This window comes from Mastigoproctus giganteus, chromosome 6, assembly GCF_048544385.1.
Source record: "Mastigoproctus giganteus isolate SK-2022 chromosome 6, ASM4854438v1, whole genome shotgun sequence".
NCBI lineage: Eukaryota > Metazoa > Arthropoda > Arachnida > Uropygi > Thelyphonidae > Mastigoproctus > Mastigoproctus giganteus.
The window spans coordinates 75,803,651-75,829,552 of record NC_143580.1 but is presented as its reverse complement, the minus strand read 5'-3'; the positions used below and the strand labels follow the sequence as shown (position 1 = coordinate 75,829,552).

At 37.8% G+C, this 25,902-nt stretch overlaps 3 protein-coding genes across 4 annotated transcripts in view; 1 reads left to right on the top strand and 2 right to left on the bottom strand.

The window, feature by feature from the left end:
* The window catches only part of LOC150084415 (adenylate cyclase type 8-like), a 405,296-nt gene that overhangs the window by 173,553 nt on the left and 205,841 nt on the right, over positions 1-25,902 (top strand). For both annotated transcript variants that reach the window (XM_090375213.1, XM_090375212.1), the window contains exon 2: positions 20,610-21,382. In XM_090375213.1, coding sequence (XP_090231339.1) covers positions 20,749-21,382 — 634 coding nt within the window. In that variant the 5' untranslated portion in view covers positions 20,610-20,748. The remainder of the gene's footprint in view (positions 1-20,609; positions 21,383-25,902) is intronic.
* LOC150084417 (uncharacterized protein F54H12.2-like) lies at positions 9,589-10,824 on the bottom strand. The gene has a single exon (XM_090376223.1). It carries the CDS (start codon positions 10,822-10,824, stop codon positions 9,589-9,591), a length of 1,236 nt encoding a protein of 411 aa, XP_090232349.1.
* On the bottom strand, positions 12,191-13,288 carry LOC150084416 (uncharacterized). Its single transcript, XM_090376222.1, has 2 exons — positions 12,828-13,288; positions 12,191-12,704 (listed from the first exon to the last, which is right to left on the bottom strand). Exons 1-2 carry the CDS (start codon positions 13,286-13,288, stop codon positions 12,191-12,193), a joined length of 975 nt encoding a protein of 324 aa, XP_090232348.1.

Sequence of the window (25,902 nt, the reverse complement as noted above, 5' to 3'; positions counted from 1 at the left end):
TATTAGATGACGAGGCATTGGGCCCAAAATGAAATAGAGGATTATTGATTCTGATTATATATCGTAACCCTTCACTTGCGTATATCGTAAGTGAAGGTTAGAACAATTCTAAGTTTTATAAAAATTCTTGGAAATATATCGTTACTTGTAATATTATCTTTCTTGTACGCATCTTACAAAATCAATTTCTTGTGTCAAATTTCTTCCAATCCCTTGACATACTAATGTTACAATCGCCACAATCTTCGTATTACACTGCTTTATGTCTACTTTTTATAACCCACGTTTTATAACGCGTTCCCACCCACGTTTTATAACACGTTCCTATTCCGTTTGCTTTCCTCCCCAAGTGTTCCGCTGTAGAGCAATGTTCTATATTATTAAAGCCGCCGCCTGTATTACCTCATTTTTCATTGACTGTTACTTCATATGTGTATAGTAGGACTTTCATTATGTAAGGGGTGTCTCCCTCCCCAAAAAACTTGGGGAGGGAGACAACATCGACGGGCAGTTGCAGCTGCTACAACAACAGGGCAACTATTGCTGTTCACCAAGGAAACAAATTGTAACAAAAAATTTTAAACGTTTGCTTTTTACAAAGAGTTAATTACTTGATTTAAGAAGTTAAATCCTTAATCCGCTTCTCTTAGTTAATGACTAACAGAAGCGGATTAAGTCCCCGGGCGCAGAAGAAAATATTGGGCCCCTTAAAAAAAAAAGAGAGAGAGACAGGGAAAATAAAAATACATGTTAACCATTTTTTTAAATAAATAAAAAATATTATGTACTATTAATGTTTTATTTCCAATAAAAATTGAATATAATATATGTATTATATTATATTCGCGTCTTTTTTTAATTTGTCTTTTTTCAGCCCCTCATACATGTCGTTTCATTTTTCTAGTTACCAATTTTCTAGTTACCAGGTAGCCTATCAATGAAAAGAAAAATATAAAATTTAATAGTCTGATGATTAGAATACTAAAGAAGAGATTTTTCGTTATAGTGTAATAAATTAATGATTAATTAAAATTCAAAGATTATTCATAAACTACGAAAATCCAGGCGCTGATGTAACAAAAGGAATTAATTTTATCTTAATGTAATTTCAACAATTACGATATACGCGTATTTGCGTATATTGTAAGTCTGCACTGCAGGAGAACCTTTGTAAGTACAAAGGAGCAAATACGATTCTATTCCTCTAATGAGCGGTAGCGTAGTATGTGCATAGTATGCAGCGTAGTAATAAAATAATGAAAATAAGCGAATATAAACATACTATCAGGTTTTACCGCCGATTGTAAACTTGTACGTAATTAAAATTGCACATATGAAACCAAACTTTGTGTCATTAGAAAAAAGTGTAAAGTTTGGGTTTTGAGGGGCCCTTCAGAAGTCGGGGCCCAGGGCGCGCGTCCGGTGCGCCTGCCGTTAAATCCGCCTCTGGGCACGTGCACATCGTGATCGCCCAAAGAACGAACAAGGCCGAACTGATGGCTGCATTAAAGGCCGAGTGGAGGAACATATCACCTGACATTCATAAAAAGCTGGTTGAGAGTATGCCGCGAAGATTGAAAGCCGTCATAAAAGCAAAACGTTTCGGCACAAAATATTAAATGTCACAATTAAAGCTCTTTTTTTTTTGTCTAACCGGAAATTAATGGTAGGGCAGGTATCCGGAAATTAATGGTAGGGCAGTGTATATATATATGATGCGCGGTGTATGGATGAGTATTGCTTAAATACTGGCCTGGTTTCGAAATCAAATAAAACCCTAGGCACTTATATACAGTACTTATTTATTTATAAATCTGTAGAACGGAGATAAATCTTAACTACCAATGTGTAAGCTATTTGTATATACGGAGAAATAATACAAGAGTATATCAACATGAGAGCAAAAAAATTGAAAAGAAAGAGGTGAAGACATTAAAATCATGATTAATTATTAAATGAGGCACCCCGATCCTGTGTGCCTCCGGATAAAAATTGGGTTACATGCTGGTCTTATTCAATTTTTTGAGCTCTATCCAAATTCAAAATTACAACATACTTAAACTCGCCTGAATGGTAAACTATTTAAACCGTTTACAGAATATGGAATTTAACGTGTGGAACAGTTTAAATTCCATACTATAACAGTTCGGGGGGAAAAAAAAAGATAACGTCGCATATGCATGCCAGTCTGCGGTTTCTGAATTGTGTGTAGCTTTAATGGATGCACAATTCATCATCTCGAATGGTGCCTGCTCCATCAGGCATGGTGGGAGTAGCGAAAATGCAATTTTTTGGTGATTTTGGTAAAGTTCATGAAGACCCTGAAATTTTGGACTCTTTCTGGAACATTATATTGAATTCATTGGACACAATGAAAATGCTTTTTTGTTTGGATGCCCAACTTTACTTTTAGATTGAATTTATGATACTTGCGTTGTATCTTTTTTTATTTATTATTTATGAAAAATATGTTTCGCACTTTTTTATGCAATTGATGAGGATCAATTTTATATCACCTATGTTTTTTTTTATGGTTACGGAAGGACGCTACGTGGTTGTTTTCCATTAAGATTATTACTATAATTAATACCACTCATATACCACATGAAATTAATAATATAGTTTATTCAGATAATCGCCTAAATCACTATACAATTTAAGGTGACGTTTCAGGCATCTTACCGATACCCATAATCAGACCATGCTGCTGTCAGACTCCTCTTGCCGATGATACAAGAAATGTGTAATGATATGCACTTCAACAGGTTCCCTGCAGACGCATATGCATTTTAATCTACCTTCTATGATTTCAACGTGTTGAATAAGATATTTCTGATTGGGCGATCAGACGCTAATCCCCATAATGAAATATTGGAAGAAAAACCTTTCCTTAACCCTCATAAAGTAAGTTTTGGAAATATTTTTCAGTAAGCCTTTTCGGCGTCTGTGTTCGAAGTTATAGGTGGAGCAGCCTCAGACCAAGATAATAATTTTAATTATGAGCACCATGCAGAAAAGGTAATTCAGAAGGCTTCTGCCGAACATCGGAAAGATGTTGGTAGGGAATGATGAATAAATAATAAAGAAAAACATTAGGAGCGTTGGTTCCAAAACGCCTTCTTGTTCGATATTAAATCTTCAGATATTTCTGGCCAAATTAGATATACAGTACTCAGTCTTTACTTATTTTTATATTTCCTTTTTTTCACAGAACGTTTTTCAAAGAATTGCTCGAAACGTCAGCCTTCAGTAGTAGAAGTAGATAGAGGAACAAATGATGCAAATGATACAAATGGTGCAAAAGCTGTAAGATGAGGCATATCTCTTTATCAGCATAATGAATACGCTGAATAGCGTCTTCATTAGACACTCCAATCCCGTTCATCGGTTGTTTTAGACGTTTCCGACAAGAAAAAAACTAACTGATTTAGATTGGAAAAGTAGGACGGTCAGGTAATCGACCCATCATAACAAATCCAAGGACTTGAAAAATTTTGATATCACCAAGCCCCTATAAGAGCAAAGCTGTTTTAATGTCAGCAGTCAGTCGACCTCGAGATAAATACCTGTCATGCCAGTCCCAAATTTAATGATGAACCATTGTTGGAGTGAGGATTTTGCTGAGCTTTCTGTGTGCTAGCTGGAAAATTATTTATCCCATCCTAATGTTTAAGAGCATCTCAGCCGTGCATGAAACAACTCAGAATGTTAGTCCATTAACGAAGATTTCAAGAAGACAACTATAAAAACGTACCCAGCTACTGGGCTCAAAATCTTTAGCATTAGTAGAGGCATATGATGCAAGAAAGCAAGGTTATACAGCATCAGCCAAAAAAAAACTTTCCCATTGCAATCAACTACCCGCTGGCTAAAGGCAAACTTCCGCACATCAATTCTACAGGCAAACTTCCGCACATCAAGTCTTTCCTCAATTTGAATCTATGCCCCCTCAGGTTTGTAATCTGAGCAAGAGGAAGAATCCCAACAGCATTGAGCATGCTCAATCCATTCAATGCCTTATACACCTCAATCAGATCGCCTCGCAGATGCCTAGTTTCCAGAAGCTGCAATTTGTAGAACTTAAGCCTTTCTTCATAAGAACATCCCTTTGTTCCCTTCACCAGTCTTGTTGCCCTTCTCTGTACTCGTTCTAGCAGCTCTACATCCTTCCTAAAATGAGACTTCCAAACCTGTATGCAGAAATCAAGGTGTGGCCTGACCACCGCTTTATACAAGAGGATAATCCCCTCCTTATCCCTGCTCGCAAAATTAATCTATATCATTGAAAAGACCCCATGACAGCCCCTCTGCACTGCTCAGAAAACTTAATATCTGACTGCACAATTACCCCAGGTTGCTTTCATTCTCCACTACCCTGAGTGTAACACCACATAGTTGGTACGTTAGTAGATATGTTGGGGGTTCAAACACATTTACATAAAGTCTAAATGGTTTTAAACTCAATTGCATAATACCTGGAGGGATTTAAACTCAATTGCATACTATACTCCAAGTACAGGTGTGAAAGTGATAGTTAGTTCTCATTTCTCTCCCTAGATGGCGCCACTTGCTTACCGAGTTTTTTTAGTTCGTAATTTTGTCCCTAGATGGCACTACGTATATTTCTCTCTTTTAATTTTTTATCATACCTGAGTCTTTTCTTGTGTGTATGTAAACTTTTTGAAAATACATTTTATTACAGTATATCTTCTTAAGTTGTGTGTAAACCTTTTTATTGACACATTTCCTAATATCCAAAACTCAAAACACCAAAGAAAATTTCAGCCTTTGATAAAAAGAAAATACATTTTCAATTAGACATACATGTATTTATTCTATCAACAAATGAAAAAAATTTCCGACGTACATGTACACCTTCAATCAACATCTTTTAATTTTTTATCATACCTGAGTCTTTTCTTGTGTGTATGTAAACCTTTTTGAAAATACATTTTATTACAGTATATCTTCTTAAGTTGTGTGTAAACCTTTTTATTGACACATTTCCTAATATCCAAAACTCAAACACCAAAGAAAATTTCAGCCTTTGATAAAAAGAAAATACATTTTCAATTCCACCCAACTGTATAATTCCAGAAGAATAACACGCATTCTTGTAGGAATATTTGTGTTAATTGTGTAATGTCCCAGCATGATGACTTCCTCCATCACTTTTTATTTACTGAAGCGATAAACATATCAAATAATGTCATCGGAATATTTGTGTTAATTGTGTAATGTCGCAGTATGAGACACTTTTTATTTTTAAAAGTGACAAAAAATATTTTCTTTCGCAGTGTCTTCTCATAGATTTAAACCTTTATTGATCCTTTGATAAAAAGAAAACTCATTGTCTTGTCATAGTGTTTATTAACTAAGCCACCTGAGTCTTTTTTTCTTGTGTGTGAGTAAAACTTTTATAGGTTCGTTTCCTTAGAGATTCAATATGAAGATACCTTTTTTTTAATTAGAGCCTTTTTATTATTATTGTAACTCTTTATTATTGTCTTAACTTATGTGTGTTAACCCTTTTATTGACTCGTTTCCTAAAATCAAAAACTCAAACACCAAAGAAAACTTCTGCTTTTTAATGAACAATTTTTAAAAAGGTACATCTATGAACAAACAGTAACATTTTCAGATGTGTGGAAACAGTCCATACTCCTATCTTCACGCTGCGGCTCCGAGATAATAATAATCACTATCAGGATGATGACAAACCATTTAATTGACACTTTTCCTAAAATCAAAAAACTCAAACATCAAAGAAAATTTCTGCTTTTTAATGACCACTTTTAAAAAGGTACATCTATGAACAAAACAGTAACATTTCGAGAACACAAGCAATCAAAAGACACAGTTCAATGAAATGGGAATAAATGAGCATAACGTTCAATATAACGCTTCCTTAACTCTGATATCATTCCAAGTACTGCCTGCAGAATATTATAAGGATTAATTTCTGGTTCTTTCTGCTGCAAAGTACATCTAGCCGTAAAGTCTGTTACAACGTTATACGGAATCAGATGTCGAACCATATACTCGTAGGCTTCTTGAAATGTGATATCACTGGTGGTGGTGAACTGTCGACGCAGTCGTAAACATTCGCGAGCTGTGTGTAGTACTTCCATCACTGATTCTTGCATCAGCGTAAATAGTTTAGCTTCGTTCCCAAGCACAGATACAAAATCGTCAACATAGAGTATTTTTTGTGAAAGAGACTCACATTCATCCAAGTCGAGATTAAAATCACACAGCTCACCATTGGTAATTGTAGCACGACCAGCATCTGTCTCAATCTCCAAGCCATCTGTAAATGTAATAGTTTCATGTGCACGACCCCGAACTAATAGTAATACTTCAGGCCATTTTAACGCTATCTTACTCCACTGATCTACCGTTAGTTTTAGATAACTCGAAGCGCATTCCAAAACGATCGATACTTCGAAATCAAGCAGGAGAACTCGTAGAATAGTGCGTGAACTGAGGCGACGAAAAAACACATAGTTCTTCTTTGGAGCGGTACTCATCTTAGCAGTTGCTGAAAAATGGCAAATGTAACGTATAACAGTCATATATAAAGCAGTCCCAACCCAGATATGTGACTAATAATATTACTCAAGAAGAAGTGTGTCATCGGAAATTGCCCAATAAAACAACCTTCAACCCAGATATGGACTAAGAATATTACTCAAGAAGAAGTGTGTCATTGGAAATTATCTAATTAGGAGCTCTTACAGAATGACAAACTATTTTCCTTTTGACCTTAAAACCCACTTACAGGATGTCTGTAGTATTTCCGAACAAGTTTCGTTTTGACGAAATAGTAGGATCAATGACTGAGAATGTCATAAAGCTACTGGAGAGCCTTTAAAAGCGACCACAGTCACAGAATCGTTACCGAAAAAAAAAAAAATGGACATGTGTGATGATAGTTCACTGGAGTGTGAAGCTGTCCGTCTTGCAGAAGTTATTGAAGCTGAAATATTGTATACGAATACTGTACTGTATACTGAGGTGAGTGACTTTCCTCCTATATTATCCCTCTTTATTTTTAAACGTGATAAAAATGCAGTTTTATAACAATGCTTAATATTCATTTTCAGAATGCAGAATTCTTTTCATTGTCTCCTCGTGTCGAGGGGAGGGCAGGAGGATCAAACGAAGGACCTGTAAGTCTTATTCAGAATCTCATATGCAGAATTACAATCCGAATTCCAAAAACGTTAAGTATTTTTTTTTTTTTTTTTCATTTCTTTTCAGATTCAAATTGGTGGTGGTGACGAAACATACGAACGATTCTACGAAATCAGTGAAGGGCCAGAGAAGTATTCCTCTAAATATAAAACTATGTATAAAACGTTCAAGTGCAAATACCGAGACTTACATTTGCTTGCAGGGGAACAATTTTTTCTTTTGTTCAAACAAATGTTTAAACTAATTATAGGACAAGTAAACAAGGGAGGAGAATTTAGCCATGTTCGTTTATGTGTAAATGCCGACTCCCTAAAAACACCGATTAATCTTCCATTTATGAAGATATCAGAACTGACAATAGATAGAATTATGGATGCGTTTTTCAGTGTAGATCAGTCGCGAAGTGGCTTTCTGATAACAGACTCTCTCACAATCGATCTGGTTCTTATAAACATATCAAATAAAGGTGGTGCTGGGCCTCTTTCCTGTACCGTTCAACGTGAAACGTGACAAATGGCAGTGTAAGCTACTCCATACATCGTTAACTAGGCGGTATGGTTTCACATTTAAGAAGCGCATAGTTGGAGAGGACACCCGTACATCCCCATATGGATACTTCCGTGAAAAACACAATCAAAAATGATTCGTCGGTTATAACACTGTCACTATGTGTTCGTTTATCCACCCCTTCACATGTGTCGCGGCCGGTGGTACTCAAAGCGGTAAAACAACCTTCATTCTGTCCCTTATTAAAAACAGCAAACAGTTAATTTCACCCCCTCCGGAGAAAATAATTTACTGCTACTCTGAAGAGCAGGATCGGTTCTTACAGTTTCCGCAGGTTGAATTCGTAAAAGGCTTGAAACTGCCCGAAGTCGATAGACATGTCAGAAATCTAATCATAATCGACGATCTCCTACACGCTGCAAAAGACAGTTCCGAAATCGCTGAAATATTCATTAAAGGAAGCCATCACAGGAATACAAGTATCTGTCTTCTCTCCCAAAATTTGTTCTGTCAGGGTAGTCAATATCGGACCATCAGTCTTAACTCACACTATTTAATCGTTTTTAAAAATCCCAGAGATTCCCGACAAATATCTCACCTAGCCTCGCAAGTATTTCCAGGGCGTTCGAGTGTTCTAGTCGATATTTATAAGGAGGCCACAGAAAAACCGTTCTCGTATTTATTACTGGACTTTCGACAAGATACACCAGAACAATTACGTCTGCGCTCGTGCATATTACCGGAGGACGGCCCGTCAATTACATATGTACCTTCATGGCTAAAAGACTCCGAAAACATAGTGACTTCATCAGGTTTTTGTCTGGTGCCAGCCCCAAGCAAGCAAATACAATTTTGAGACAGGCATCGCACTCTCAGGTCACGGTTTTGTGCGAACTGTGTAAGAATTTACTAAGAGGTAACATACCAATCACTCCACAAGAACGTCGTAGACTGCAGCGCAAAAAGAAGCTGTTACGTGTTCTAGCGGATAAAACAGTCCCCTTCACAAGGCGACGGAGACTTATTACCCAGCAAGGAGGTGCACTGTTTCCCTTACTGGGCAGTCTGATAATTCCACTGATAACATCGCTAATAAGAAAATGAACGACTCGTTCAAAAAATATTTACTACTGGCACCACCAGAACACCAACGGATGATTTCTCTGGACGAAGAGATGTCCGAAATTCTGAAGAGACAGGACATGTCGATCGAATCCAAGGTGAAGGCCTACCTTCAAACATTGCAGGCTTTTCTGGGACTGAAGAAGAAAAGCGGGCCTCCGGAGGAGGCCCTCGTGCTCCCTCCCGCGGCGGCCGGGGAAAAGCGCGCGCCCAAACGTGCAAGGAAGAAGCCGTCGATTCTGACGTCTCCCCGTCGCTTGAGAGGAAAGAAAATACAGTGGATAAGTATGTGAGTACACAATTTTTTTTTTTTTTTTTTAAATTTGTTTATTTAAGTGATCGATTACATCTAAAGTAGCAATGATATCATTGCCCCACAAATTTTTACAATAACATTCGTTAACAATCTGTCTCATAGTAATACCGCGACATCTATGGGTTAAAAAGAAAACACAATGCAGTCCACAAGCTATAGATTCCCGATGTTGTATTACAGTCTTGTTATGAGTCCACTTGCGACTTTGCCTTTTCAGAAACGCCACAAAATCTTCGGGCGGGGGGCGGGCAAACGTGTCGAAGTAATCGGCTTCTTCTTCTTCTCCGAGGTAAATAGCTATCCAATGGGTTCCTGGTCTGTCGGATGGATCGGTGTTGACGACTAGAAGAAACGGTTTACTAAGAATGTTCGTAGCCAGTTCGTCGCGAGCACATACACTTATGGGGTAATCTTTAACAACACTTTCCAACAAACGTGCTATTTCTTCAGTGTTCATAATCCAGAAGAACCGACCTGTCTTTTGTCAGCGAAACCACGTTCTCGAATTCACTGTACAAGACGCACGTGACGTTTTCAGGCAATGGTGATGAAAATTTCAGTTCGAGACGTACGCTCCCCCGTTTCAGAGCACTAATGTGTGCACCAATGGCGTTTTCGTCCGGCGATAAATCAAAACCGTACAATACATTACCGAGTGGATACTCGGAATATGACAAATCGTTTCCGGTGTCTTCCGTCCATTTATTTAATGAAGAGAAGAGTGACAGATACGATCTCGTATACTGTCCTGTCTTGAAGTCGGGAGTCAGAGGTATTGACGGGTACTGAATGCCATCGGCAGTCACTTGTAAGTAACACAGGTTGAAGTGAGAGAAGTTAAAAGGATTACGAGAGTACGATCCATTGAAACCTTCACTCGACACCAAACCCACAATCACGCGCGATGGAATTTGTCCTAGGAATATATTATCACGTGTGGAATCTACCATTCCTTTGGGAATAGAAAAGTATGTCACGTTCACGCGATTAATAGGGTACACGATCGGGTTCTTCTCTAAAACATTGATGTGTGCTAGTTGAATCTGAGGATTCAATTTCACTTTACGTACGAATAACGTTGCTTCCATAATGTTCAACTTGGCAGTCGACGAATCGTTGGAAAGCAAACAAAATTCGGGGGAACTTCTTACCAGTCGTAAACGGAGGGAGACGTTATTCACTATGTATTTAGATTGGTGACACAGATCGAGTCGAAGTCTTCCTAACATCTCTGCAGTTTTCGATTTTGAGAAGAATTTCAATCGTTGGTACATACCACTGTCGTCCTTCTCGAACATCTGTTTAACATCGGTGTACTGATCTTTGACGTACATCTCAGTTGTCAGTTGCGAATTCTTGGCTTCCCGTCCATAGTTAAGAAGTGTTTCCAGGTATGCACGATAAGGGTACGTATTCGATGATGGGTTAATCAGTTTGTCTTGTACAAAGAGATCGACTTGACTGAATAGAGAGTGAAAGAAATTGTTAACGACTCCTACTTTATCATTTTCTTCCAGATCTTTTCCATCGCTTCTGGTGATTCGCACCTTCAACCGCAAATAACTTTTCCCGAGGTCTAGATACTCTTCCGAAGTCCCCGGAATATAGAATTCGATCGGGCCTACACTATCTACAGATGCCAGAGGAAGGAAAGTAATATACGACGACCGTTCGACACACATATTAGTGGCAGGTTTACTGAAAAGATCCAGCTCAGACATCATAACTTCCATCGAAAATATCGCGACGTCTACGTTTACCACCTCTCTGATTACGCACCTTGTCTTTAATGGCTTGCCCGACTTCTGATACACGATTTAAAAACGAACGTTTAGGTGGAACACCTGATATGACATCATCAACGATATTTCGTCCTGCCGAGAGTACTTGTCGACCGATGAAAGCTGCTGCAGGTTTGAGTATAGGTGTGAGAAAGCGGAATGCAGTTCGGAAAATGCTTCCTAATCCGTGACCTCTCTGGATGGAGGGCCCAGCGAAGTAGGGGTTCCCCCCTGCTTGCATTGTGTAGTAATGGATGTACGCATTCATCGTTCACGGAAATGGAGTTTAATTGTAGTCTTTCCCTCACTGAACGGTACGAATTCACCGCTATCTGTACGCACTTGGATGGTTACTGTATGGAACGTGTTTAACTGGAGTGGGTAATAATCTAAATGCGAGAACTCTCCGTTATTGGAAAACGATACGACACGTAACAGTGGCGCTTTCGTATCGCCTACAACCTGATCCTCAATTAGGTTACAATAGACGAAATAGGAACTGACACCCCTATATATATCTGCCTGGTACTTAGCGTAAACTCTACCTTCTAAGTCTCTGCCTAGTTTTTCGAAACCTAGCATCTGACCGAGCCCTGTTTTTGGGAAGCGAAGGTAAACCGATGGATCGATTTCGATAGACACTATACCTATGGAGTTCACTTTTGCGTCGAGTTGGGGTGCCAGCTTCATCATGGCGTTAAGCACCTGTGGTATACTTTTGTAGCTCCCTCGTGGCAGTTTACAGACCTGAACAGCTTCTGCTTTCACACCCCGATATGTGATCGTTCTATTGGATGCTTCTTTAGGCAATGTGATTTCCTTCTTGGAAAGCCACTCGCCGACGTGATAATTTCGGAAAATATAGAACCCTCCTTGATCCTCGCTAAATGCCTTATCGAGACCTATAACCCGTGTAAAAGCTTTAGAGATTTTCACAGTACTCTCGTTCTTCACCCTTAACGTGAACTGTTCTTTCGTTCCGTCAGTTTTCACTTTCAGTTGAATGTCACTGTCGACAGAATTAATATCATCGATAAGTTTTGAGGAATTGGTATACATTTCTTTTAATACTGTCATCGCTCTGACTTCTTTTTTCTTTTTGGGGTACAGAGTGAATATGTTCCATCCATCGGAGATATTATCCCATGAAAGAGGGAAGTGTACTTCGGCAAGTGCTACTTCCCACTTGCCAGAGAGAGAAACAGCATTAGGCAGTTCCACTGTGAATTGTGACTGAGAATTTCTGGGATGTAGATCCATACTAGCATTACTGGGAAGTGTAAGGAAAAACATCTTGTGAGCTGACCCAGCTATTGAAGCTTTGTGGGTAGCCTAACCATTTGACTAATAACTGACGTTGTCCTCTGACTGTCTTTTGTTTAAGTACCTTTTCGATGGGGTAGACGTCAGGGGGTACATTATCGTCAAAGTTAACTTTCTGTAACTGTGTTTCGTAAAACGTTCCTTCTATCTGATCACCATCACGGCCTGTCACACTGTACACAACAGGGTTACGCTTCAAAACACGTGTAATAGTAAACACTTCTCTCGTCCAATTCCCCCAGTAACCTTTGCGAAAAGGGTGAGACCCGCTGCTCAAAACAACTCTATCTCCGATTTTAAATTTCGGTTTCAGGGTTTTGGTACGGTTGTAGTAGAGTCTATTATACACTTCTTCTTCGTTAGCAAGTGTGACTTTTACAGGGGCCATACCAATAGAACGATGGGTAGTACGATTATACGTAGCCACAATATCGTCGAGTACGTGAATATATTTCTGACTTTTGGAATAAGAAATCCACTTATAAATTTTTTCTTTGAGTGTACGTATGAACCGTTCGGCAATAGCTGCCTTCTTTTCTGATCTTGTTGTATAGAAATTGATACCAAGGGAAAGGAATAACCGACGAAGAGGAGCATTAGTGAATTCTTTTCCTTGGTCGGTGTTAACGCAAAATGGTGTTTCTTCTTCGAAAATAGATTTGAATGCCTGCACCACCTCGTTGGCTTTTTTGCTTTTCAGTTTTCTGACCCAAGAATATCGCGAGAAGCAGTCCACACAAACCAGAAGGTAACGATATCCATCGTTTGAGTCGGCGAGAGCCGACAGGTCACCTAGGTCACATTGAAAAGTGTGATTAAGTCCGGGAACTTTAATTTGGTTTCTCCGAAAATTAATTCTTTGCTGTCGATGTCTCACGTAAGTAGGTTGACTAGCTAGGAATTCGCGAACAACACGTCTGGGTAATTTAGTATGTTTTTGAAGAGCATCAATAGAACTGAAACTACCTATTACTTTAGGATTATAATAGTCTGCTAACATTTCTCTATCTCCACAGGTAGGAATGGACAGTGTCGAAGACATCGCACTACTTATATTTGTCATCATCCTGATAGTGATTATTATTATCTCGGAACAGCAGCTTGAAGATTGGAGGATGGACTGCTTCCACACATCTGAAAATGTTACTGTTTGTTCATAGATGTACCTTTTTAAAAATTGTTCATTAAAAAGCAGAAGTTTTCTTTGGTGTTTGAGTTTTTGATTTAAGGAAACGAGTCAATAAAATGGTTAACACACATAAGTTAAGACAATAATAATAAAAAGGCTCTAATTAAAAAAGTATCTTCATATTGAATCTCTAAGGAAACGAACCTATAAAAGTTTTACTCACACACAAGAAAAAAAGACTCAGGTGGATTAGTTAATAAACACTACGACAATGAGTTTTCTTTTTATCAAAGGATCAATAAAGGTTTAAATCTATGAGAAGACACTGCGAAAGAAAATATTTTTTGTCACTTTTAAAAATAAAAAGTGGCTCTTACTGCGACATTACACAATTAACACAAATATTCCGATGACATTATTTGATATGTTTATCGCTTCAGTAAATAAAAAGTGATGGAGGAAGTCATCATGCTGGGACATTACACAATTAACACAAATATTCCTACAAGAATGCGTGTTATTCTTCTGGAATTATACAGTTGGGTGTGGTGGCCTAGAAAAAAAAAATTAGCAACACCGGACGTGTAGACCGTTTTATATAAAAGCTGGGTACAGTCTGTCGTGACATTCACCGTTTTTCGGGTCTCAGCTCAACTACAATTCCAAAAAAAAACTCGGTAAGCAAGTGGCGCCATCTAGGGAGAGAAATGAGAACTAACTATCACTTTCACACCTGTACTTGGAGTATAGTATGCAATTGAGTTTAAATCACTCCAGGTATTATGCAATTGAGTTTAAAACCATTTAGACTTTATGTAAATGTGTTTGAACCCCCAACATATCTACTTACGTTTCTCTGGGGCAAAATTTTGAAGTCGAGTTCCCTTGAAATTTTGTCTGGCATGATACGAACGATAGCCATTTCGTTCATCTCATGAACGATAGCCGTTCATTGAGTACTCGTCGACTGGTCCTAAACAAACATATACAGAACTTTTATTTATCTTGCAAACGGACCACTCTGGCTTCACTACTCTGCTGATGTGGGGACAACGGAGCCAGTTTCTTACTTATAGGATATTTCCTCAAATCAGCGGTAATAAATAATAAATAAATTTTCTGTTTATACTCCGGCACGACAACCAAGTCAGTAAGTTTACAATAAATCGTCAATACAAATATTTATCGTATTTAGTGGTCACGGGCTTGAACCCCGGTCCAATCAGGGTACGCGTGCTATGCACTCTCGCTCCTGACCACTCGGCTACGTCTGTCCTATACTGTTTTAGAATCTCAATGTTTCCTCAGGAGAAACCGTGAATGCAAAACGTACACTACACTCCAAAAACTATCCGGATACTCTTGTTTTCATAGTCAATTGAATACCTTCTCCGATTAACAAGTGGATCAAACCAATATATAATGAAGGCGTGCGAGCCATGAAATTTAGTTGTCGTTGTACATAGAGCCAGTCCAAGTGATTTCGATCGAGGTGTTATGGTTGTATGCCACATTGGTGGTTTGTCAATTCGTGCAGGTGTTGACAGCTTAGACCATCCAAAATTAACTGTTGGTGATGTCAGCATGAAATAGAAAAGTGACGGTAACCAACTCAGTCTAGCAACGTGCAGGATAACCACAGACGTTCGCTCTACGTGACCACAGGGTAGTTAGAAGGGTAGAATGACCATCTTGTAAGACATCCGTGCAAACATCAACCAGGAATTTAAGGCGTCTATATGGAATGAGGCTGTACGGAGCTCAATAACTTGGTTTTCGTGGAGGAGTAGCGGCACATAAGCCAAACATCACCAACTGCCTTGCCATGCGAGACAGCTAGTGATGTTTGGCGTGGGGCAGTGGAACTCATTTTTATGGTGTGACGAATCTCGCTACATTCTGCTCACATCAGATGGACGTGAGTGGCTGTGAAGGAAGCTTGGAGAACGCCTGCAGTGGAAGTGTATTGTACGAACAATGAAGTTAGGAGGTGGTCGGGTTGTGGAGAAGGGATGTTTCTCATAGACTGCCAGACGGACTTTTCTGCAAGACTGCCAGACGGCCTAGGACGTCTGGCAGTCTTTCAGAAAAGTTCCAGTTAACGCCATTGGTGTTCCATAGGTTCAAATCGAGACTCTTCGCCGGCCATTCCAACTTTTTGCACATAATAATAATAATAAAATTCTTTATTCACAATTTTTTTTACAAGGATACAATTCCCGTTACAGACATCCAGAGGAATCTAACAATCTAACTGGAGACATTATATTTACTTACATACAACCTGCTAAAACATAAAAACTGAATAGAAAGCATAGAACACCCATTGAATACAAACACCATCCATATAATACAAACGACATCCATATAACACAAACAACATTCATATAATACATAGAACAGCAATATAACACATAACATTTAGAGAATACATAAATCACATCGAATATATCGCTTTCTCTAACATAAGATTAACTTAAATTGCTTTGAGGTATCGATAATTGGCAGGACATCTTTCAATGTGGATTGCTCTTTTTTTCCCTGTATGTCAAATCACTGGACCACAGATCAAAATCAATGTCGGCGGGGCCCAGTGCGCCAATGATGCTGTTGGGAAAGTGCCGCTTGAAGGTCGAGAGCTTCTGAAGGTTTGAGCAGAGCACTGGAGAGTTTGTGAGAGCCCTACCCAGGATTTTCCAGCCCACGAATTCCCAGATGTTGATGAAGTCGTGAACTGCGGAGCACAGATTGAGTGCCATTGTGAGCTTCCGCGCATATGCCAAGTGCTGGGCTGGGGTGTAGCTTGGATTTTTCCAGAGCTGTGATCCATGTCAATGAACATTTCCAGAACAATACCGGCAGTATGGCGTGGGGCATTATCCAGTTTAAACAAACGTGAGTGTGTACCAAAGAAATGGCACATTCCAGCGAGCTTATTACTGATCGTTCATGAGCGTGAATGATCAATAATAAGAAAGCGTTCAAATAACGTTTTTCGATATTACTGACCTACTGCACCACATGGTGAAGTACTTGCGAATCGTTTATTGTGTACGAGTCCATTATGAGTTATTTTGTAATATGAGTCTATTTTGTAATTGGTTTGCGTTGAGAATGTATATAGAAAAGTTCGCTGTCCACTATTCCTCAAGCGTACTTCCTTAGACTACGATATAAATATAAACAGGCAATGTGACAAAGAAGACTGTCACATTGAAAGAAAAGTGCTTAGAAGTCAAATGATTTAATATAGAAAGCTGTGAGCTCCGGGAACAATTTAGATGAAAAAATAGGAAAAACAAATAAATAAATAAAGAGAGGAACTCGGAAAAAAGAAAATGGCTAGTCGTGTAATGGAATTTCCCTTTAAGAATGTTCGACTAAAATCAAATTATTGTCCAAAGAATAAGCTCCGCCTTGAATGTCAGATGCAGCTGACTGAATGCTATCGTTTCCAAAGCAGGCAGAGGTTTGCAATTTTCTAAAAGCAATCCTTGGTGAAAGAATCTGTTTTATAATCTAAATGGGTATTCTTTTGTGATAACTACTTCTGTATCCAACACATTCTTTAAGTCATTTTTCATTTAAATAATTTTATTTTAATTTCATAATATGTATGAAAATCCAATAATAAAAATCGATGTTTCATGATTTTAGTTCTTCCTATTTATTCGCTATTTTGGATATCTATGTATACATATAATATAGTGGATACAGTGGATTCATTAAGATGATAAAGATAAATAATCATTCATTATCAACTTCAAATGGAGTGTAGTAATAAAATTTTACTTTTTAAGAATAAAATTTTTATCTTTTATCCTCTGGGAATAATAACCAAGACTTGTCATGTAAAAAAAGAAAGAAATAAACAAACAGAAGAACTTTCAGAATTAAAGATGTCTTACTTCAGTCAGTTTTAAATTTTCTGACATGTAATACATGTGACTTATACAGGACGACTCAGTCTGCAGATTTTAAAGGGCAGACATAATCGACATAATCGCACAATCTGCGGTCTATGGTCAACGTTTCCCAAAGTATGTGTAAAGGAAGGGTAACAGTGACTGACAGATGAAATAATGTTGTCGATCCTTCCCATCAACAGACTGTAGTTAAGAATCACTCTACTTTCAAATTATAAATAAATGACAATCTATTATAATTAAATTTAAAAAGGTAAAAACAAACCCATTTATCTTTCAAATTAAATTGTTTACTGACTGCTACTCAAAACTAAAAAAGGGAATTTCCTACCCAAAGGGACTTTCCACTGACTAAATAAAATTTCAAGTGATGTAAACCTTTCTGATCTGCTTTTGGATTCCGTTCTCAAGACAAGCTACCGTACTGTAGAGGCGACTGTACTCCAATCAGACATAATGCAAACTTGTCTGAGAGGAGTACAATAATTAAATAATTAAACGAGTTAGGTAATGTACGCAGTGTTGTTTCAGACGAACTCGATTTTTTTAATTAATTGAATATATTTTTTTTGTTTTTTTCATTTTTTTTTTTCATATTATATGATTAACAGTAGTGAAAATCAAATATAGCTATCTTCTTATCGATTAATTACTAATATTATAACGGTTATATTGTAGGAAGCTATATAATATTTATGCCTATTGTCTTCACTATGTCTCCTTTTGTCTGTCTGTCCGTCCATATTAACAAAGTAGCTCCCATTGGAAGGATTTTCAAGAAATTTTAAATGGGTCTAATAAAAATATTTATTTAGGAACCAAAATTTTATTAAAATCGAACAAAAAGAAATCCGGCAATTATTATTTATTTTTTCCATACAAACTATATGGAAAGCGCAGCAAGTCGTAATGCACTGCGTACATTAACTAATTTTTTTTATAAGTCTCTTTTCGCTATATACATGTGTCTCTTTATAAACGACAGCACGTTTACCGGTGTTACGTATCAGTACTGTCTGAAGTTAACAATACTGCATTAAAACTACATTTAATTCATGAATTTCAATTTAGGTGCGTTCGAATATGCGCCTATTATCTTCACCATGTCCGTCTGTCCATATGTAACAACTCAACTCCCAGTTCACAGATTTTCGTGAAATTTTAGATTCCATTTCAAACTTCATTAAAGTCGGACAGTTATTATTTCTTTTTTTTTTTCCATACAATTATTTCGTAAAAATTAAATTCATAATGAAGTTTAAACACGGATTTAATACAGTATTATTAGTTTTAGACAGTCCGTGCAGGCTTTCTGAATATGGTATAACTTGTGAAGAGATAAATATTAAGAGAGAGAGAGAGAGAGAGAGAGAGAGAGAGAGAGAGAGAGAGAGAGAGAAGAAACTTAAAAATATATACCGAAAGGAAGTAATAAATATTATACAGCTGTAATTAAACTGAACGGCTAAGGTTAGGAAACGTAAAACTATAGAGATTTATTAATTGTTCTATCTTAGTAATAAACTGATAAGGAGATAAGTATATTTACTTTTCACTTCCATTAATCACAGAAAAATAAAAACATTAATTTAATTTAAGAAAAAATCGAATGCCTGACATGTAATGCATGGCATACATTAATTAACTTGTTTACATACAAACTGTACTGAAAAAAATAAATAATTTTCTGATTTCTATATTTCACGAGTTTAATAAAATTTGGAATGGCTCGACAAATATTTTTAAAAGAGGCTAAATATAAAATTTTCGTGAAAATTCGTTCACTGGTAGGGAGTCGTTACATGCGGACGGACGGAAATTGTGAACGTAGGAGGTGGATTATGCATGCAGATAAGGGAAGAAGCCTAAAAAGGAAAAAAAAGAAAAAAAGAAAGACATATTTACAATCTGTCACAACAAAAGAGTCCAGGCGATTCTATCCAGAAAGCGAAGAAAGAAAGTCTCGGCAAATAGATCCAATGATTTTCGTATAATAATATCTTCGAACTGGTCAACAACCGTTGTTCTACCCCCCCCCCCCCCCCTCTCTCTCTCTCTCTCTCTCTCTCTCTCTCTCTCTCTCTCTCTCTCTCTCTCTCTCTCTCTCTCATCCTCCTGTTCAAAAAGCAAACCCATGGCGAACCAACTGAATGCATGTCAAGAGCCGGGAAAATTTACGAGAGCACAGCCACCCATAAATACTTTATATCAATAAAACTATATTTTTTTTTTATTTGAGGACACACTTGTTTTATGGTCTATCAGCCACTTACTACATTTAGCAGTGAAAACTGTAAGCATAACAACTGGTTCGCATTAAGAAAGTTTGCATTAAGAAACTCAAGTAATCTCACAATTTTTTAATTTATTAATAACAATAAAGGCTACTTACCAATTTTTGTCTTTTTTTTCCCATGGAACACGAAAAGTGTTATGTAGCATAAGTAGCATACGATAATTGTTATATTTTTATTTCACCTTATTTTTGGAACGTAGGAGTTCGCAATCGTCCTTGGGGAAAGTCTAGAAAGAAAAACCATAAAAAGTGAGACTTAAAATATCAAATAATCAGAAAAAAAAAAGATTTATATTTATTTTTCTTTAAGTACTTAGAAATTCAGGGACTGACTGAACTATTTACTATTTTTTATATTTTTACTATTTTTCACCTACTTTCCAAAAGCGCTTATGGATCCGTGTATCGCCCCACTAATTGGGTGTTTTGATAATAGACAAAATAATTTTACAGTATATGTGGACATGTGTAGTGTTCATGAACACAAATTCAAATACGGTGGTACACAATGTTGATACAGGACTCTGTAAAATGGCCGAAAATGGCTGTAGTACTATTGTGAAATATGCCTGTTGTTGTTTCTGGCTACTTTTCTATGAAAGAAGTGATCAAGAAGACTGCTTTCACGAGGAAGCGGGTTACAACTTTTATTTTGAGGACATACTATCCTCAAAAAAAAAAAAGAGAAAATAAAAGAAAAGGGGTACTCATCCCCAAAAGGAAAGAACAAAAATTCGTGTACTGCGAAAGCCCGACCTAGCAATGACAGCACAATTTATTCCCAAAGAGACCCATAAAGATTCCAGAACTAGGGGCCATAAATTCACATTACGGGGGAAGAGGTTTAGACTGGATTGTAGTAAGATTTCTTTTAAAGGTATTTGAATTACATTTTAATCAAGAATTAAATTTTTCTTTTTATTTAAGTAATAATATTTTATAATGTTTAAATGCAATAAGGAAATCGTTAAACTAAAAATATAGTAATCAGATTTTTTTTTTCGTATTTCAGAGAAACTACCAGATTCTCCTGGCCTAAGCGTATTCGGTCACTGAGGGAATTCAGAGCAGTCGCTCCTAATCTATTCAAGAGCTGTCGGTATCCACTTCGCTCAGAAGACCTACAAACAGTGTCTCTGATTGTGTCCAGAATGTCATCAACTGACAGTGGATGTGGTGAGTCTTGTGGTTCTTCGCGTGAGCTTCTGGAGATGACGTATGGTCATGCCGTTAGTCCATCAACAAAATATCAAGCAAGCACTACAACCACACCTTCAGTTGATATCTCCATCAACAATGAATCAACAGCTGATGTTAATTCAAATACATCATTCACGTCCATCCCGATTGATGGCAGCACCATTAACTCAGAAAGAAACCAATCGTGTTTAGTCCCATTTCCTTCCTTCTCCTTGAGTGAGTCCACTGACAATCACGTAGCCCACTTCAAACAAGGCTTTTGTTATGGGGGACTCATGTGTCCCCGACTAACTAATAGTTTCAAGGATACGCACCTGGAGGATGCTTATCAAAAATACTCACATCGCCAAAGACAAAAGTCTCTAATTATTGTAAACATCGTAGACATAATTTTGAAAGTGTCCCTATTTGTATCGTACGTAGCCAGTCCAGGATATGTGACATTCCCTAAGATTGGGGTGTTGAAGAATGTCCCTTGGCTTATAGTAAATATTTTTATATGCTTTCTCACGTGCTGGAAATGTTTCGCTAATAATTATCTTCACTGGGGTGCCATACTGACATGGATTGTACTCAACGTTCAAGGTGAGCGATTTTTATTAATATTTATAACACTGCATTTTTTAATCTGAAATTGTGCTATCAACAAGCTTTACCCGCATAGTTGATTGCCTACTTCATAAGTATTTATAAGTATTTATAAGAATCATTTTCAAAGGAAAAATTATTAAAGAAAAAAGAAAATAATATCATATTAGACCCATCCCAGAAGGGAGGGAAGGGTTACCTTGCTGGCCTAGCGTGAGACCGAAGAGAAGACCTACAAAGTGAGAAGACCTAGAGACTGAAAAGAGCCCAAAAAAAAGTTCCTTGATATCACTTGTAAGAACAACAATTATATTCACAATTTCAAATCGAGGTCACCTTTTTGTCTACAGTGATCGTAAGTTCGTAACCATAAACTTCTGCTTTGATCATGTTTAAATGAGTCGTTTTCTTCGCGGGTTCACTCAGTTCGTGCACGACAGTAAATAATTTTAAAAAACAAGCAGGTTTAAACAAGCATAATGAGTCAAAACAAGGTTTATAAATTGGCCTTTCTCTAACTGCAATCCTTGTAATCCCTGCTCTGACCCATTATGCACGTGAAAAAGAACCCGGTAAAAAAGATTTGTAATGTAATGTTTGTTTATTAAAATTATTTACTAGGTAACACTTCCTACAAAGTATATGAATAGTTTTATTTTTTGATAATCTTCTGTTTCTTAATGCATGTTTGTCAAATTGAACCTGACTTATGAAGCTGTGAGGTGAGGTACAAAATTAACTCTCAAGACTTGTGTTTTGTATTGCCAAGTAGTATTGTATTTTCTCTCTTCTTTCTAAATAGGTTTCCTCTCCACAGTCTTTGTAAACCTATTCTGAAGTTCAGGAAATGAAGACTTTCAGTAGCTTTTGCATGTCAACGAAGCGTCATTATTATTTTATAAATTATGAAAACTGCTCATCCATTCTGATAGTGAGCAGTTTTGATAGACATAATGATGGTATAACATTACGTAACAAATGAGGCAACACCTAAATAGAAATATATAACGATATACTGCATAAAGTTATTCCTCTACTTTTGAATAGCTACAAAATGTTGGGTCGGAGACTTATTAATGCTAACATCCACCAAAAACGGAAATTGCATTTTAACAGAAAACTATGATATTAATTATAAAATAATCCATACGGACATTTCATACCGAACTATTGACTACCTATTAAAACTATGATATTAATTATAAAATAATCCAGACGGACATTTCATGCCGAACTATTGACTACCAATTCTAATGAGAACTTTATGTAGCATTCCAATAATTCTTATTTAAATTTACTTTGACTGACTCCGCAACAGTAACTAGCTACAGGGGGTCAGCTTTTCCTGGAAACGAAGGTGTCTTCATTTGTGATAAGTGATAGCATTTCTTAAACAGGAACAGATAATAAATTTAAATGAGAAGCAAATTCAGCCTAGAGTTCCAAACATAACAGGCACATCTAAGAGAACGACAGAAGTGACTGAATATTATCAACTGTTATAAAATTCTTTAGTCTTTTATTCATTCAGTCTGCCTTTCTCCATATCTTCAAGGCGCAAAAGTCTTAAAAAACAGCATCAACCTTCTTAATGATCCGATGTCAATTAGTTTCGTTTGGAACTGTCTCGATGTTATTCCATCGAGGCAGAGATTAGAGGTCATCCAAGTAAATGCATAACTTGTCAAAAGGAATCTTCCGAGAAGTAATTCTATTAACGTAATAGTAAAACGGAAGGGTTCCACGAGTGAGTAATCTTTTAATTACTTAACTGGGGCAACCTCCTTAGCAGTTTCTCATAATACAATGCAATACAATATTTATTAGTCTTCATCAATTAGATTACATCAAAAACTCATTAAGGATTGCAGAATTCTTATCAAGAAGTTACTGTTAAACAATTACTTAGATACAAATTTGATTATAGAATTCTCAAACCCACTTCTTGTACAGGAAGGGGAAAGTTCAAAGTTCAAAGTGTATTTGTAAGTTAATGGCGGCTTCCAGGGTGTCCCCTATATCCGCCGTTTGTTAGGCTTTTTCGCCAATTGCCGGCTGAAAAAAAAAAAAAAAAAAAAAAAAGGCGGTTCAAATTTGAATTTTGGGAAAAAAAAAAAAAAAAGGCGGTTCAAATTTGAATTTTGGGGAAAAAAAAAAAAAAAATTTAATTTTAAATTTTTGAATTTTGAAGGAAAAAAAAAAAAAAAAAGAAAAATTTTGCATCTAATAGATGAAATTTTGAGTTAGGTGTGCAGTAGTGTTGTGTTTGCGTTGTGTGTTAGCCGGCACCTGGCATTTAGCAGTAAGGGGCTGCGGGCAGAGTTGTGTCCCAGCCCCCCACTCCCATCCCTAGCCACGTGGAGGCAGCCAGGATCTACTTTCTATTTATAAACTTATGAGGACGCGGACTAGGCCTGTCAGTCCTATTGGTAGACTCTGTGTTGCCGGGCAATTCCCCGAGGAAGATCCCCCCCGGGAATCACCAGGCCACACATTAGCATTGCTTTCCTAAAAAAAAAAAAAAAAAAAAAAAAACTCTCACAGGGCTTAATCCTGTCCAAGAGTGGGGGATGTGATGTGGTACCCCAGCTCCTGCAGGGCTTAATCCTGTCCAAGAGTGGGAAGGCTGGAGTCTGGACGGTATTGTTCTATCAGGATACGGCATTGTCCATTTCTTCTTTACTTCCTTCTCCCCACTCTTCCATGTTCCATCTTCTTTCTCTTCTCTTCCTTCCTCTTGGGCATAATCTTGTGTGACCCAACACCCATTGTTTTGCCGTAGTGTGCTAGCACAGGTGCAGTAGTTTGGCCACGTTCATCGGTGGTTTTCCTCCTCTTTCTTTCCTTTTTCTCTTTCTTCCTTCTTCTGCTCACTTCGCTTTCTCTTCCTCTCCTTCTTCATCTTCTTCTTATGGCTCATATTGTTTGCAAGGTATGCATACTGTGATGTCTGGGATCTGGTCATTGAGAGTTTGGGTCTGTATCTTGTCCCTCAGTATTATCTTTGTTGTTTCATTGTCACATAATTCCTTTTGTTCATTCAGAACTACTATGGTCCAGGATAGTTACTTACCACTACCTATATCTACTAGATGTGTCTTGGGCTTAGGCAATGACAGGGTAATTGTTCTTGGTGGGCCCGGCACTGTTAAATAATAGTACATCCATGGTTTATGCCCATTGGAGTGGTACTCTGAGAGGATTAGGCTGAGGTCAACATGTAGTTCTTTAATGACACTTAACTTCTTGTATGGTGAGAGTACTGTGATGTCTGTAACATGGGCACTGAAAGTTTAGCTCAGTACCATGCCCCTTGACTTCATTTTTATTATTTTTGATGTTACTATCACAGGAAGGGGAAAGAGGAAAAAGATAATAATAATAATAACTAACACCGAGGTGAAGGATATCATGAGAAAGAAAAAGGATAATGATTACCAAGAGCCGCCAACATCGCCCGAAGTTAGCCGTGGAGAGACTGACAATAGCTCGGAAAGGAGGAAGGGGCCTGATAGGCCTCATCGAGCAACAGAAAACAGCGATTGCTAACCTGAAGGATTACTTCCAGAAACACACAGCAGAACTCCAACAGGCCATAAGAAAGATAGACAAGCGGTATGCCCTACTCAACCTAAGCCAGGAGTCCCCTCCCACCCAGACGGCAAAACGAAGCTAGAAAGATGGGCAAAGAAGACACTCCAGACACTACATCAAGATCACATAGATAAAATTGCTTCCAATGCATGACTCACGAGCGAGACGCTCTTCCCCGAGACTGAAGGATTCGTGCTCACCATCCAAGACCAGGAAATCAACACCAGAAACTGTAGAAAATACATCGCCAAGGAGCCCAGAGTGTCATATGACACATTTCGACGATGCCACCTGGCCTCAGAAACGATTCAACACATCACTGCGGGATGCAAGGCGATCACTCAGATTGAGTACACTCGTAGACACGACTAGGTAGCCAGGATAATATATTAGAAGCTAGCAAGGAAATACAGGTTGATCAAAGTCTACCGTAATACAAGTACGAACCGCAGGCTTCCAATGCATGAGACATTGGAAGACAACTCACAAGCCGTATTGGGACCACGCCATAATAACGGATAAGACAATCCCGCACAACAGACCGGACACCCGGACATAACCCTTGTTCAAAAGAAGGAAAAGGCTACCCATGTGGTTGACATAGTGATGCCCAACATCGGCAACCTCCAGAAAACCAATGAGGAAACAGGAAGTACACCTAAGACAGGAGATCAAAGGGATGTGGCATATGAAGCAAGTATCGACCATCCGGATCATCCTATCGATCACCGACGCGGTGCCAAAGACCTTTAGTCTCCCAGAGAACACCTACAAAGACCTCTAGAAAATCGCAATCCTGAACACCTATAGGATAGTGAGAGTTCCTCTAACCGACAATAACACCAGACATAAGAACAACCAGGAGACTATGCCTCCTTTCAAAAGTACAGTGTGTAACGAGTTGCTTTAGGGTGTTTAGTGAG